A 17,924-nucleotide genomic window follows, 5' to 3' on the forward strand; every position below is an offset into this window, starting at 1 on the left:
CTTATATTGCGAGAGTAAACGAGATGACATGACGAGAACTCGAATAATCAAGTAAGATCTTGGTGAGATCTATACTATAAAGAATCCTACACTTTTTTTAAATGTTTCACAATTATTTTGTTCGTGATACTTTGGCCCGTTTCACCAGCTTCATACAAGTATGAATCAGCTAAATAATTTTGAAAAAGCAGAAGAATTTTGACATACATTTCTGTATGTTCTCTGTCACTTTAAGTCTGACTGTTTCAAACTTACATAGAGTTGGTAAAACAGGCCTTTACACTTTTTATTTTATGATACATATATAAACAGGGTGATGTCTAACTGTTTTACTCGGATGTGGATATAATGCGGTTTATATTCGTTCGGAAGCTTCTTTAAATCTAGTCCAGACCCTTCAAATAGCTCAGTCCAGTACCACAACAGTTAAGTTACATTGAACAGGGTACAGGATTCTAGTCAGAGTGGGACTATAAAACAGTGTTACTTTAAAATCTTGTTTCGCAGTGGTTTGTTATTTTGTTATGTCTGACTAATCTCCAAACGGAATTCTGTCATCAGACCTGAATAATCTGTGTTGACATGTCATATTTTGTGAAACATTATTTCTGGAAATATTACTGTTCATATTGTATGAATGCTTGTTCTGGTATGCTGTGGAATAAAAATGAAGTAATTAAATAAAATATACAGAGGTATACCACTAATACAAGTCAGTTTATGGAATAAGTATAACTTGTTAAATGGTAAAAACCTTATTATGGAATGATTTTTGTAAGATCTTTACTTACTTTTCGTTCAGTACAATTATGTTCCTGATGTATACGAGAGCTCCAACCACGCCAAAGTAAATAACAATGAATAAGAGCATGTATGAGACTATTAGCATGCGAACCACTCCCATGGTTTGCGCCGCAGGTTTGCACCTGCATTTTTCACAAATTACTATTCTTCCATTTTTTTTTTATTTTGGCACTACTTTATTTCATTTCATCTAAAAGTAATAATAATTTGCGATAAAAAACTGTATTGTGTAGATTTTTGTTGATATTGGACAAATCACATGAGTATATTTTTAAAATTCCCGCTTATTACCAGTCACATTTATTTCGTTCAGTAACAAATATAAGTAGTTACTCCTTTAATGTTTTATAATTGAATCACTGCCGTTTAAACGTAATCTTATCTTATAACTGCAGTTAAACGTATGAAAATAAATAATCAATGAGTAAATTTCTTAATCCTATTATTAGATAAGTCAAGCATGAAATGTAAAAATAGATCATTACAGAACGACATGATAGATTCGAATTTTAAGAATGACGACTACGACACGGCTACGTGGCGTGATTACTTACGTTGCGTTGCAACGTAAAGTTATATGTTGCTTGAAGTTATCACAAAAGTGTCGTTTTATATATGTTTATTTAGCACCCGTTGTCATAAATTATGAACTTAAATAAAGTTATAGATATTATGCAATGATTACACTTCTCTATCGTTTATCGTATTGGAGTGCCCATTACGAGCTACGGCACTAAAATAATTTATAATAAAATCATGTGTTATCAACTTATCACTAATGTCGTAGAGTGTAAATAAACTTTTCTTTGACGTAGCAATAACATTCATTTGCAGCATTTTATTCGTGACACTGACATTGGTATTAGAAGGGAAGGACGTATACCTATTTTTATAGAATTAATTTTAATATTATTTATTTTAGCAAAATAAAAACTAACAAGTGAGTGTATTACACGAAACAGTAAAGTTTTAATTCATTATTTACAAGACAATTATCAGATAACCTTGACATGTTTTGTATACTGTAATGAAAGAATACGTAATTATTTCAAATAAAATTACCATAATGTTAACAGTTTTATAAACTATTCTTTTATCTAATCGCGCGGCCCTAACCTTACTCTATTTAAAAAAAATCTTGTTTTTTTTTTCAGCCAAGATGAGTGCGGTAATAAAGAATTTATTAAATTCGCTGAAAAGCAAAGAATTTAGGGAATATTTAATGAGGTAAGTACGTTTTTATCTTTTTGGTTATACATTTTTCATGATCCCTATGACCCCTGTTAGGGTAAACAGGAAGTAAGATCATAAAAGCATGTACAATATGCTGTCTTATTAACAACTGTGTTTATTAGCTTCATATTCCAGTGATCTAGTTGCCATCAAAAACCATTAAAGCTTTGTTTATAGCCTAGAGTTTGTTTACACAATCAAGATCATACAGTTTGTCAAATTGAAAAGAAATAGATAGATTTGTAAAGAAATATTACAGAAATAAGTGCCTAATATCTTTAAATTTCAGTTACTATTCTTTATTTCTTTATTCTTATTCCTTTGAATAAGACACAAATCAATATTTGACTGTAAAGACACTATGTAGCGTTCACATTCTTACTTCTAAATCCTAAGAACTAAGTTTGTCGTGTCACAAATTAACCAGTATTATGTTCTCTGTTCTAAATGTTGAATGAAGAACCATAAATAATTATTTTTCTGGTACTTATTAATTTTTATTTTGTTTTCCAGCACACATTTCTGGGGTCCAGTAGCAAATTGGGGTATACCTTTAGCAGCTATCGCAGACACAAAGAAGGATCCTAGCTTTATTAGTGGCAAAATGACATTTGGTAAGATATTTACATGATTAATATTCTAATTTAAATCAAATTCTACAACTCAAAGGTCTTTTACAATTCAAAAACATAGCAACAATTTGAAAAATTTTTAGAATTGAATATTATTGATAGATTGGTTTGCTATTTATTAAGATTTTTGTTATTTCACGAACCAAGTTTCAAACCGGAGATTGTTCGCACAAACATGTATTTTTTGGGAAATTGCTACTCAAATATTTATTTACATCAGTATATTGTTCAAGTCATTAATTCAAGAACTGCACCACATGCATCATTAAATTCCACTTTGAAGCATTGCCTAGTTAACAAAATACTCCACTTGAAAATCAGTTATATTAGAATTCTAAAAATATAAATTAAGTTTAACTTACTTTTTACTTTAAATTTATTTGAGTCAGCTGAATTTTTTACATATTTTCCAAAAAGTCTAAACATGTTCTATAAGGAAGTTACTCTCATAGGAATGTATAACATATATACCTATAAGTAAACAAGGACAAATTACTATAACACAGTCTATAACATTAATTAGATGCATCAACAACAAACACAATTATGTGCGGAACCATATTGTATTTATATGAATACTGGTATTTTACTATTATAATATATTATATTACATATTTCTATGGTACATTTCGTACTTTGTTGTATAACTTTGTATACTACAATGTTGCAATAGTCAGTATTACATATTTCTATGTACTTTGTGGCAGAAGAATGTCTTTTTAGAGATGAATAGTGGCTATCTAATGCTGTAATATTTTGTCTTTAGTTATATTATCCATGCAATACTCTATTGAGACCACTTTGTTATAGATTGACTTTTGTAGTATATTATTTTGAAGTGTTACAATGTCTTGTAAAGTGATATTAACTTTAACTGTCTTAAAAAAGGAGGTTCTCAATTTGTATGTACATTATTTATGTGCTATATGCTATATCTAATGTTTGTTCATAATATTGAAACTTGAAAAAAATGTAATGGTTAATGTAGCATTCATAATACTAATTCACATAGTTTAGTTTTCTTCATTCCTACTAAGAACAAGTATTTGTGCTCCAAATCCTAAGATCTGCTGACTGAATATCGACACTCCTTAAATTCGATTCCAATCAAATCTTATACCAAATACACTAATTCTAAACTAACTATTAATTCAATTCCTGAGCAACGTTTTTGTAAATTCGATGGTGATAGATTTTCTTGTCGGCTGTAATTTACATAGATCTTTGACAGTCTTCTTCTTCTTCTTATCGTATGGTTACTGGTCAACCTAGTGTCAGAGTTGTTCAAGCCCCCTGAAAAGCTTTTGACATGACAGTCGTTAAGACTGTTATCTTAGTAGACAATAACCGGGACCGACTTTTTACGTGCCCTCCGAAGCACGGAGACGCCCAGTTCAAATATCACTATGCGGTCACCCATCTATAGAAATGACCGCGTCATCGGTTGCTTCACCCACAGATCGTTGTCAGACCGGTGAGCGCAACTGGCTATAGGCGCTTCAGTTTGATAGTCGACAACGTCGTTGGAATACGGCTAAGCTGATTGATTTTTCGTTTATGATACATTTTCTTTATTTTAGGGATTCAATCACTCTTTATGATGGAAACATGATTGACTCAATCCTTATCTGAGTATATTTCTCACACATATATTTTCTTTTAAATACTGACTAAAAAAATAACGTGAAAGTTGACTATTTGGTTTCTCCAAATGATTGATTCACCTCTGATTAATATAACCGGTAATTTCCAAATATTATTGTTTTGCGTTACACTACGCTTAAGTACTTTATCATTTACCGTATCAAAGAGATAAACGTTTGATTTTAAATCATGACATATATTTATATCAAGTGTTTGAACTTTGTTATCTTTGACTGATTATGTAGCAACTGTTTTTTATTTGCTTGAGAGCTCTTCTAACATGAATTTTTATATGCCACTTTATTTTTCTCGTAAGAAAAGTAATTGACGTCAAATGAGATAATATTTTTGTTTGGTGTGTTGGCTAGTCGAGATTTTTATATAATACTAGCTTTTACTGGCGACTTCGTCCGCCACCTGAATTTTCCCATGGAAATGTGTCATTTCCCCGGGGTAAAAAGTAGCCTATGTCCTATCTCAGGTACCAAAATATCTCCATACCAAATTTCATGCAAATTGGTTCAGTTGTTTAGGCGTGATTGAGTAACAGACAGAGTGACTTTCGCATTTATAATATTAGTATGGATGTTAAGGATATTTTTATTGATTTAATTTTAGTAAAATAGACGTTTTAACTGAGTTATCTATATTTTACCATGAAAGAAAAATAATCCTTATTGATTACTTTTTTTTAAAAGCAAGAGTTTTCAATACTTTTGTCCCAGTAAGTCTTAAATTACTGCTAATTATAATCGTAATTGACTGTAGGTAGTTTCTAGGAATTAACAAGTTGTCTGTAATATACCTACTGTTTTGAAGGCTTCATTTTGCAAAAAACTGACTCATTCTTTTTTTATAATAGACATCAATAATTGCAATATTATTTATTTAAAAAATCAGCCTTAGTCAGACCTTATCACAGCTAGAATATTTCTATGACGAAAGATACGAATTATACAAGAATGGAATGAATTAGATGAAGCCAAAGAAAATTGTAAAGCTAATCATTCTCTCTCATCTAATGGGCACAAGGTTTAGTATTTCAGTGTAATATAATTTTATTGTTTAATCTTTAAGGTAATATAAAATAATACTACTAATATAATTATATTAGTAAGTTACCGAAAGTTTGTTAGTAAAGATGAATGTATCTTTGTTCCTCTTTCGCGAAAAAAACTATTGGACGGATTTTAATGAAACATTGATAGCTTATAACCTAGATTAATTTAGGATGCATTTTATCCCGGGCGCTCATAGCCAGTTGTGCTCACCGGTCGTTAAACGATCTGTTGGTTAAGCAACCGTTGGCGCGGTCATTCTATGGATGGGTGAACGCATAATGGTATTTGAACTGAGCGTCTCCGTGCTACGGCGGGCACGTAAAAAGTCGGTCCCGGTTGTTGTCAATTAAGATAACAGTCGTTAAGCCAAGTCAAAGGCCTTTCGGGGGGCTTGAACAATTTTGACACTAGGTTGATCACTAACCATACGATAGATAGATAGATAGGCAGACCCCGGGAAATCTTTTTCACGCGAACGAAGTCGCAGGCAGAAGCTAGTATAATGTTAACCTATTATAAACATAAATCCCGGATTAAATTTAAACTAACGTTGTTCATACAAGCGTAGTATGTACTGATAAGAGAGTACATAGGTGCTTCAGATCATATCATTGTGGAGTGCTCTGATAACGTTGCGAGATTTGTTTCAATGTGCGTTGAAGGTTGATTCCATTATGTATCAGCTTCGACATATGGTTTCACTCGTAAGAATGATATAAGATTTCAATTAATAATGGCATTCGCAACTTGCCTTACTAGTTTGCGACATGGTGACCATGAATACATGTTATTTAACATTGCAGAAATGCATCGGTTAGATTTTTAGAAGGATTTCTAAGAGATTTTTTATACTTTTTCGGTCAATATATAGATGTTACGGTAAATGTAAGCAAAACATGGTAAATGTAGTGAATTCACATTGACATCTTCAAATTCCCATGAATTTTTGTCGTTCTAGATATTACATCGGGTCGCCGGAGCCCTACTTCGCGGGGCTCCTCTTTCTGGGTGGTTTATAGATAATTAACGATTGCTTACATTGACCGTAACATAAATACAAGGTTAAGATCTGACCCTAAATGAAGCAACAAGCAAAACATATCCACTAAAAATAGCAACGATTATAAGGACAAAAATATATACAGGAGAGGTAAACAAGAAAAATGGATGATGGAGACGTAACGACAACGATCTTTTCGATTTGCAACCTTTTCCAACGTCTTTGATTTTTAAGTTTACCTTCTGCACGAGGGCTTATTGATACAATTGATTATTAGATAACAGTAATAACAACAGGAAACTTTCAAATGTTTCTGGTTTATATATTTTTTAAGCGTCTTCTCTCTATATATTTTTTATTACATGATAGTGAACTTTATCTCAAAGGGTACAAGGTTCAATTTAGCTTGCAACAGTTGCAACTGAATACTTTTAAACCACTTTTACAAACTTGAGTGTTTAGATAACTATGTATGTTTAGTCTTAAAACCTTTTTATTATTGTCTGCACGCGTAACTCATTAGAAGTGTAATGTCCTCGTTACGTTCCAATTCACACTCTGTAAAAAAATAAACACAGATTTGGAAGTATTCGTAGTATTTTGTCAGCTATAGCTATACAGTAATTTAGATAGTCCCACAACTTAGAAGAAAATCTTATCATGTACATTTTATCTAGATTATAACAAATAGGTGTACTTTAAAAATAAAGTAGCTGTATAAGAAAGACCACTCTCAGCTGCATAGGCTAGACTATTATACCAATATCTCAGGTTAGATTAGGAAAAACAACCTTAAAGAAGCGATTTCTTCTCATACAGTTGGATACAAACTTAGGGCGATTGGATAATTCCAACCAAACTGGTCACCAAAGCCAAATGTCAATCTTTAGGCCATTTAACCGATACTCATTTTTGTTTTTACAGTCGGTCGTGTATCCGACCGCTGACCACGAGTGCTCGGGTTCGATTCCAGGTCGGACAAAGTGCTATTGATATTTTGCTAATTAATATTAGATTTTATTCTCAATAGCAGCCTGGGATTTGGTTGCGAGCTCGGTATATTGCATCAGGCCCCTATTACATGGGCCTAATATGTAAATAGCGAAACGCGGGTGTATTTCATACACTCCTATATGCACCATCGATGTAAGTTAATATGTATGTATGTAATTTTGGTTTTTCTCTTTTTTTTCCAGCTCTCTGCCTATACTCACTAATGTTCATGAGGTTCGCGTGGAAGGTGCAGCCGAGGAACATGCTGCTCTTCGCCTGCCACTTCACTAACGAGTGCGCGCAGCTCACGCAAGGAGCCAGGTTTATCAACTACCATTATTTAGAAGGACCTAAGAAACAGGAGGCTGAAAAGAAGTAGATTAATGTAGAGGTGCTCCTTACTGTTGTGTAACATTTGTTATTTTATTTTATAAGGGAATTAACGCGATTTTCTATGCAATGTGGTGATAGATCATGATAAAGTAGAGTATACCTTATGAAAACTATGAACGTATATTCGAAATACAGATTTAAAATGGATTTACGACTGACAGTCTAAGCGTATGTGCGTCATTCATTTATCACGGAATTTTATGGTTTGGATGTACCAAAAGCTGTTTGGTACTTTATTTTCTTGAAACACTATGATACTTTAAAGTTCTCAATCATATATCAGACCAGTCAGAACGAGTGTAATCTGTGCCGAAATATCAAGCAATCGAAGGTAAACATAATCGCGTTAATCCCCTTGTAATATTTAGATAACAATTAAACAACGCGAAAGTTAAAGTTATATATTGTTGTAACATGTTATATAACAAGAAAAATATGCTTAAGCATCGTCAGAAAGAGTCTACAAATACACGCCTATTATACCTGAAAGGGTAGACAGGGATGTATGAAATACATGTACAAATACTAAATGTATGAAAGTTTTATACCAGTGATGTTGTCTAACAAATTATATTATTATTGAATGTTATATAACAGATATAGGAGCACCAATAGGGGTAAATCGGTGGGTCGTAATGTTACTTAGAGTATGTTTTAAATGTCCACTGCCAGTAGTTAGTTTTCTGATTTGTGGTAGCTACAATTTAGTACGGTCTTACAGTTTTATCAACGTAATCTAACCGATGACGTTTTTCTTAATTGTCCATAATTTTCAAACTGCACACAGGACTTTTTTTTCATGATTGTTACGATTAATCCTATCTGGCTGTTTCGGCTTGACATTGAGTTCTGGGACACCCTGTATAACTTGAGTATAGTCCCCAATACGAATAAGCCAGACGGATGATTTATTTAGACATAAATTCTCTTTGTCTATGTGCTTTGAAATGGTGGACACTCTAAATCTTTCCTATCTGCTAAGATACCCTTTGAACTAAGGTGACGTTGATAGAACTGTCTAACAGTGTAGTTGTTATAAGAATTGTCCAGTAACTAGTTAGTATTTAAAAAAAATGATTTGACAAAATATTTCTAGTTTTACGCTAGCGTATATGTCGAAATGCGTATACGAGCGTATCCGTATACGTTTTCGTGCAAGTTTATACGATCGGTGTAAAAATGACCATATCCTGGCCTAAGGCCTACTATAGAACGATAGTGTATGTAATCATTGCGACCCGCCCGGAATCGAACCGCAATCGTCTTGGCGGTATATAAAGTGATATACGTAGGTAGGGTATTGGCGAACCGTTTGTACTAATGTTTAAACAAGAATTTGTTTGTTTGTTGAAGACTATTGTTTGCTTTATGACTTTTAACTAATGAATCAGGCTTTGGACAATGTTGTGGCAAAGTGGCATCCTGGCAAAGTTGCTAAGTTTCCTTGGACAACTTTGCCACTAACTAAAGTTAAAAGTCATAGCGGATATTATACCAAACCTATGGGAAAATATATTTTTCCACATTTTCAAACTAGTTTTTATTTTCTATTGACTTTAAATTAAGACAAGCAGCACTATTTATGAAAAATTTTATGTTATTTTCTTTCAATTTCGGACATTATTAGTACAAACTATAGACTTCTAATTGAAATCTAATATTTGTGAAATGGTGGTACTGTTTTGGTCGTGTGAAATATCCTATTTGTTATATAAAACATTGTTTTGTAAATGTTTGATGGTGTGTATATGTCCATATTGTGATAATAAGCGCAAATAATGGTTAATATACGGGTCGGTAATGTTTCTAAGAAAGTGTCCTAAAAATCGTTAAACGATTGAACATATCGATAGTTAGTTATTTTCTCTTTATTTTATTATGTATCTTTGGTTTTAATGTAGAATAATGTTTTTTTTTATTCAAAGGCTCAAAGCCTTATTACTTATATTTAGTTTATTGATAAATCTGAGTTTTAAGCCTAAATATTGTTCTCAAATGTTGATATAAGCTCAGGTTTATCAATAAACCGAGTTGTGTAATAAGTGTTTGTGTTTATTGTAAAAATAAATAATAGTTGTTCATTTAAACTTGCCGATGAATCGAACGATATTATGTAAATAATATAAATAGTTAGGTGATTGTATTAAATTTAGATAAACATAAAAATTTTATACGTAATTAAATTTCGGCCAGATTGTAATTCAACTACTTAGAAAACCACAAACATTTGAAAAACATGGGCAATTTTTTCACCTACAACATTGCCACTAGCAAGAAATTGTCACTTGCAACTAGGCCCATCTAAAATTGCCTCAGGTAATTTTGCCTAATCATGAAAATACATGCATTACTTAAATATGATGTTCGCATCTCAATTTTCTACCATAAGGCACTACTAGACAAGTAGACTGCACGCAACGTACAAATGCATCACAATGTGTCAAAATAAAAATAGTAAAAACACCTGAGTAACTTTGACCTAGATGGCAAAGTATAAAAATGTGCATTATTGGCATCATGCCAGGATTAATGCTGCTATTTTAAGGCTTATGGAAAAGTGTCTGATAGCGTATCTAAGAGATAAAGTGGTTGGAAAAGTTCGAAATTGTCTGTCGCAATACTGTTTGTTAATCTAATCGACAGTTAACCTGTAGTGGTGAAACCAGTGATAAATATCGTGAAATTGTAAAAGAGGATTACTTTGTCAAAGTTACTCAGGTCGGTCCATTGTAGCTCAAATGTTTATTTAATTTGTAAGAAATAGTTGAAATATTATGTTTTCTCGTAGATACGATTGTTGGTATTGTAATCATCGGGATATTTGACGGAAGACTGACTTCACAAAACTTATTCAATAGAATTTTCTTTGAGTGGCGTAACGGCAAATGGCATTTTATCGCTCTGCTATACAATAATATTATAACACGACTATTGTAGCCGTCGCGACCGGCCATAAACAAATCAATACCGGTTAGTACAGTATTTGAGTGTAAAGTTATGTTGCTGCCGTTAACTAAGTATCTAAAATATATGACCTCTTTTGATATTTTTGAATCTCATTAAAGTAACACATTGATTTTGTTACCGTGTTGGTAAGAACGTGCCTAAAGTGTATCTTCATTTTCATAGGAATTTTAACCGCACTGATCAGTGTCTTTGCATATCAACGAATAATTAAAAAAATAACTGTTTTGTCTCTGGTCGACCATAGAGAATGTGATTAGTTTTTCAGTCTTCCGGTCTCTATAAAGGTTTGTAAATGTTGGTGTTTGATCATTAGTTACGACGCGTTCGTCATCCCTTTAGAATAAGGGCGACATTAGGTTGTACAAAATATTAAAATTATGTTATCATTATACAAGGGTATATTTTTTAAATATTTATTGTGAATTTTATTATACTCTGTTGTTGATCTGTTTACTTTGTTTCATTTTTAACACCTCTGCTTATCTAATACTAGCTTTTACCCGCGACTTCGTCCGCCACCTGAATTTTCCCATGGGAACGCGTAATTTTCCCGGGGTAAAAAGTAGCCTATGTCCTTTCTGGGGTATCAAAATATCTCCATATCAAATTTCATGCAAATTGGTTCAGTAGTTTAGGCGTGATTGTCTTTCGCATGTATAATATTAGTATGGATTAAGATTTAAAAAGCCTAATTGTACAATCAATGTTAGAATAGCAGTAGCTCATCACCAGTGCTATGGGTTTAGCCCTTCACTTCTAAAATTCTTCCTCGTAAGTCTCAGTCAAACATCTGAACTATTGCTGCTTCAAATAATTTAGTATTCCTAGTGTTGCATAGATCTTTTTCACAGAGATATAATAATTATAAAAGCAATATTTGCAACACGAAGAAAAATCATACAACTAGGAACAATCCTTATCAAATCGCTGTTGTATAATTCAGATGGCATTGTTCGTAACGCTGGTTTAGAAAACATAGTACCAAGTCTACCATAAAAGGCATTTCTGTTACACGGTAATAGGCTTTAGGAAATACTTACAATACTTGTAGATTTACGATCTGCTGTGCCTAGCAATTGAACATGATCGAGAAATTATTGACTGATTTTCTGTTACTGAACAGCGGGATTATCACGTATCTCAGTTCACAACTTGAGTACGACAAGTTGATAGCCATAAAGCAATACATTGCTTCTCTGACGTAACGTGTTAATCACAAAAATCTAAGGAAGAAAGCAATGTACAGGCTTTCAAATAAGTAATTGTAAACTGACGATACGTGATAGCCACCCAGCAAGGATGTCAGAATAATTCCTCAAACAAAGATACCTGATATATTAAAGTTAGAAGGATGCCAAGTGATTTCACAAACCTGAAAATTAAAGTTTGGGACTTGTAATACAATAAAAATACTGAGTGTGAAAGCTAGAAACTACAATTACATAACCCCACACATACGGCAAACTAAAATAAATGATATTAAAACGTTCTCTGATGATATTAAGAGAGTGCGGTGAAACAGTTATTCACAGCACAAGACAATGCCGCCGGCACTCATTGTTACCGACTCTAAACGTTCACTATTGTTCGTAAACGCTCCTACGACACACTGGGAAACGATTTAACTTTATTACAACTATAGTTTTCATGGAAATTTTATGAGAAAATCCGTGTGAAATGCTTCACGTGAACTCTGTTGAATAGTTTCTGAAAAACTTAATCCACCAAAACCATTTTATTTTCTTAAATGGATTTGTAGAGTTGGTTTCAGCTGGTAGCCTTTTATTTTGACACAATATACCTAAGTTGCAAATTCCTTTACCCACGTATTCGCTGAAACGATAATGTTTAAAAAAATCTTTGGCTATTGGTAGATAAGATCACATGATGAAATTAAGAAATCGGTGCTTCCATTTTTATACAAAAACTCAAGACGAGCTAGATGTCATATAAAAATCTGTTACTACCCAAGTAGGCAAGTTAACATTTAAACTCCCTTTTTACGAAAGTTAAACTGAGTTTGTTTTGAAACTTAAACTAAGGTTACCTGCCTCATACAACTAGCCAATTACGAACTAAAAAACTGTTTCAATTAAAAACTCAGCTACTTTTATTTACCCACTTAACGAAATGCTAATTCTGTTGCAAGCATATTCTTTTGTGTGATCGCTTGTAGCAGGCGACGACGCGGCAACGACGCGGCGACGACTGGCCACACGTAGATAGGTGCGGTTTTAATTAAAACTAAACTGGCTGTGGTTATGAGCGTGTTTGTAACACTAATTTACGTTGACCGGACACCAGACCCTATGCTGTACAGTTGAAAGTAAAATTTGCTGAAGGCTTGCCAAAAACTGTAGCTGTAGATAAGGCCATAAAACTGAAGTATTAAAGAAATAAGTAATTTACTAATCATAAAACTTAATAGAATAACGTTTTGATACGTAAGTAGGTATTAAATCAAGTCCTGTATGCAGTTAACAACTAAGTACTGGACGTTAAATTGATGGTCATTATTCAATGCTGCTTTGACGTAACGTGATAATCACTATAATCTAAGGGAGCAAACAATGTACAGCATAGTGGCTTGGAAATAAATATTTAGAAATTATATAAATAGATTTTCACATACATCGCACTGCTTATTTAGGGTCCACATGAAACATTTTAATGACACATATCTCTCAACTTTGTGTGAAACACTTATCTATAAGGTTTACACTTTACAGACCTTCAATTCTCAGAACAAAACTTTTGTAAACTTTGTCTGATGGTTATTTCTTTCTGACTGTACACTTAATACAAGGAACAAGCTCATTGTTGGTGCACCAATTGCATTTAGTTGCAGGACTTGTGTACAGTTATAAGCAGGAATTTTATACTATCCACTGGTTACAAACTTCAATAGTTCGCAGGAATTCTCTGTTTGTGTTCAAACAAAACACTTCCAGTGGCAGTGGTTTGACTACCTAGAAATGCTTTGTATATTACTTTTTATTCAATGTTTTAGACATTTTTAAATAAGTACTTAGAAAATTCTATTTGAAAAGTTCGTGGTTATTCTTCAGATCACGAGTGTTTGGTTCGATTTTATGTTGTGAAAAAGCCTAGATTAGTTGTAGAAATTGCCGCTGCATAATTCTACGAAACGATGCTTTCTTCTTAAAATATGAAAAACAAATGCGGGGTTAAATGAAAAATTTCAGCCTCTACAGAAATAATACTAGCACACGGGTCCATACTTCATAAGTTGAAAAACTGAAGTAGTGGAAATAATATTTGCTTTTCCACGAATTATTCGCATGTCATTTTTCGCATGCCTTATATATTTAATCCAGTATTTTTCCTTTTTCTGACGCTCACCGTCGCACAGAACTTTAATAGATTTCGTAGAAAATAAAGTTTTACAAATAGGGATTGATTTTATTTCACGATACCTAGTTTTAAGTTTTATTTATTAGAATATTACTTATAAATAAAAAAGAACAGCGTAGTACAGATTTTTTTTACTCTATATACCTATATCAGAGACTAGGCAGAAGCTTCAATATTTAAAGCTCGTTTCATTGATTCCATATTCAGCTAGCAAGTAACAGCCCGCCCTCTTTCCATCCTAAAACTATTTGTAGTGACAAAGTGCGTTATATTATCACCATTACCCATCCAGGAAGGAAGGATATGAGTGGAATTCGTCCGGGAACAGTCTTGGATACGTTTCAAATGTAAATAAGTCGGAAAAACAGCGATAAACTGCTATCGTTTGTGCCCTCGTAAGATTACGTATGCAGTAAACAAACGTATTAGACTAACATTATAGAACCCTATATTTCGCCTATATTTCGCCCATCAAAAGTTGTCGCCTGTGAACGACACAGTTATACGGTACGGATATTTTGTTGTTTGATTATTTTTGTTAGGAATTTTTTTGTTAGCTTTTTTCAGTTTGATTATAATAAGTATACCGAGGTACCTTGTCATAAAAATAATGAATATTGGTAGAGTTGTTTCAACAATGAACAATTTAGATTAGGTAGCTAATTATTAGGTAAAAATACTAAGGGACGTGAAATAAAGTATTTGTATTCAGAACGTGCAATACATTTATAAAGCAAACCGAAGAAAAACTACTTGGTACAACATAGTTTCCAAATACACTTTTAAGTTTTATTTCGTTAACTGTAAGAAGAGTACTACAAACGGAAACACAAACCAAGCCAGCACCAACAATAGCCAATACGAAAACATAAAGTAACTCGGGCTCTCTGCCAGTTTAAAACATACTTTTTATATCGCAGTATAACTTATTCGTTCAGTCCGTCTTCACACACGTTCACACACGATTGAGTCTCAAGTGAGAGTTTCTGAACGCACCCGACCCGGCGTTTCCGGACGAGGCGCCGCCATGACGCCGTCCGGTTCCGACAAGATGGCGTTGCGCGCGAAAAGAAAAAGATTGCGACGAACGCACACATTACCGCCATTTCTAGTGGGTGTTAGTTATTGCTTTGCATTTGTTCAAATGTTTGCTCTACGCTAAATAGCTGACGATTAATGTGATGCTGAAATGTGTTTATGGGGGCTTTTGATGTTAATCGTTTTTGTATGTGAAAGATACATGACTATTTATTCAGAATATTCTTTTTCGTTTCCAATATATTTGAAAATTTGAAAACTTTGTTCTTATATTTTTAATTAAAAGCACTATAAAAAGGAATACAGTTTTTTTTGTATTTCATAATTGAGCCACAACAACTAAGCTATAATTTGTCTATAAATATCATTATCCACAATAACCCGTCCCTTTCTACATTAAAATAAAATTATTGCAGAACAAATAAATCAGTTTGATAGCCACTGAATCTATTATAACTTTAGATCATAAAAATATTTAGATCATAAAGCTAAATAGCACTCGTTATGAGAAAAGTTTTTTAGTTAAGTCGCTATTTCCACTCCATTTGATATTTTTTCGCCCTAATTATTGATGGAATTCCCATAAATATGTTTTAGTATCTAAGATAACTTTCACATCAGCAAATAGATATGAAATCTTTGGAAAAATAAATCTGTTTTATTGGTATTTGGAACAAGATATATACAGACCTATTAACTTCTTTAAGTGCCGTTGAAGGCATAGACATCAAAACGTGATATTCTATAGTACCTGTTACTAAGAGCCGATTTCTACTCGACAACGCTTTCATAGAATATTTGTGACTTCTTGATGAAAAATATCATGCGTCAATTATAATCAATTAACTAACTAATAAACACGGTGTTTTATCACTAAATGAATTTTGAAACTAAATATGAGTGAGAGACGTTTATTTGTTAAAAAAAATGCTAAATAATAAAGCTATTGTATGGCAAAGGAAAAATAGGCTTTAATAAAGTTTAGACGCTTGAAGAATATCTCTTTTTGAAAATATTTTTCTTCTTTCACACAATAAACTAATCTTGTACCTTAAACTTTGACAAACATACAAACAAAAAAGAAAATTGTCTTCCTAATTTAAATACTCGATAACAACCCATGTCTTTTGAATTATTAAAGACATGTCTTACTAATCTGTCTTTTGTGGACTGCAGCGCAATTGCCCGGAGACTGGCAATGCTGAGAGAGTACGGAGCCTTTGTGATCACCCCCTAATACCTGTTTAGTGTAGTGTTGCCATATACAGCCATATCAAGTGCGGGACGAAGGTATTCTTGCTTTTCTCTTTTGCTATTTTGTCAATCTTATTGATATTTTTTCTTGTATAATTACCTAATCAACATATTCATTTGGCATCATTCATTTGTCAGAATTGTCAAACAAAGAAAACGAAACTGATGAAAATAGCATCCGTGATGGCTCTACTGCTGGTGATGTATTAGGGACTTACATCTGTGAATTTTGTGATAATTATAGAGTAAGAGGAGTCGACCCATTCTTCTTGTGCTTGCTAAAGTCTCAGAGCCAGAGCACTGGTAGTTAAAATATTCTAGGGTATTAGGGTCTTAATTCTAGATATTGGATAAGGCACAGAATTCCGGGATGATCCTGAATTTATCAGCCATTTAGCCACCCTACTGTAGGGTGGTTTTGTGCTTGCAATTTGTACTGTGGATTCGAGTTCGGTTAACTGAACGACTCGGTTTTGTGTAATGTGTAAATATTGAGGTATTTGTGGTTATTGCGTGTGTTTGAAGCGGAGAACAGTTGATAGTTTCTAAATGTAGTAGGCAAGTGGCAAAACAGGTAGGTGCTCTACATGTGTATACAGGAGCAGTTATTTCTATTTGATGTTAAGTTTTTTGTACTTAGACCAGTTTTAGTAAGTGTTGTAGTTGAGTAGTCATAATGCTATACTGGACTTATTTATTAAAATCAGGTCGTGTATAAATAAATGCAAAACCTATTGTGGAACAAGCCGTTATTCGCCTATTAACTTTTCAGAATCGGCTGACATGATGAATATAATAGAATTCCCGCAAACCCAATTCCACTTACTATCAGAACGAAGTCAACCGTCATTAACTGATAGATACAACCCAGGAGACCGCCGCAAAATTCATCCATCCTCAATTAGAGGTACATTTTTTTCCAAAACGAGGCACAGACCAATTAGAGAGTCGTCGGCTGATGTATCGACAATTTTATATCTTGATCAAAATTTATATCCGGAGGGAAATCGGCCGGTATCCGGTGTAATTGTGCCGCGGTCCACCGGTCCCCGATTGCCGGATTACGATTTTCGTCTAGACTAAGATGGTTGGAGAAAAAAGGGAAATTTTCTTTCTTTTATCCCCTCTCGCTGTTTGATCAATTAGGTCGCTACAAACAAATATAGGTCGGTGTTACATTTGACGTTTTCACGGTTCATTTAACGGGAGTTTGGAGCATGTTAGGATGCCTACGGATGATCGAATGTGTACGAAAAACTATGATATACGAAACTATGTAAAAACTATACGATTCGTGCCATTAGATGCGGCATTCTGTCAAGTACTACTGTGATGTAATAGTGCGTAACCAGCGCAGGCTTTAGTTATGATTTCTTCTATTATTATAGATGAAATCTACATCACTCGTCATCATCTATATCAGGGGAGTAATTTTTTTTGTTCATATTCGTATTTCACGCATGAAAGTGCTTCCCTTACGTCTATTCTAATCATAAATTGGTGTGCCTCGTAGATTCTAACCCACTTGAA

The 17,924-nt window shown here is 33.3% G+C and overlaps 1 protein-coding gene across 1 annotated transcript; it reads left to right on the forward strand.

The window, feature by feature from the left end:
• The first annotated feature begins 1,616 nt into the window (after positions 1-1,616).
• Mpc1 (mitochondrial pyruvate carrier) lies at positions 1,617-11,178 on the forward strand. The gene is made up of 4 exons (XM_076120053.1): positions 1,617-1,744; positions 1,959-2,031; positions 2,551-2,651; positions 7,571-11,178. The coding sequence occupies exons 2-4, from the start codon at positions 1,964-1,966 to the stop codon at positions 7,744-7,746; spliced, it is 345 nt and encodes a 114-aa protein (XP_075976168.1). The 5' UTR covers positions 1,617-1,744; positions 1,959-1,963; the 3' UTR covers positions 7,747-11,178.
• The last annotated feature ends 6,746 nt before the right edge of the window (positions 11,179-17,924 follow it).

The sequence above is a fragment of the Anticarsia gemmatalis genome, chromosome 11, assembly GCF_050436995.1.
Source record: "Anticarsia gemmatalis isolate Benzon Research Colony breed Stoneville strain chromosome 11, ilAntGemm2 primary, whole genome shotgun sequence".
NCBI lineage: Eukaryota > Metazoa > Arthropoda > Insecta > Lepidoptera > Erebidae > Anticarsia > Anticarsia gemmatalis.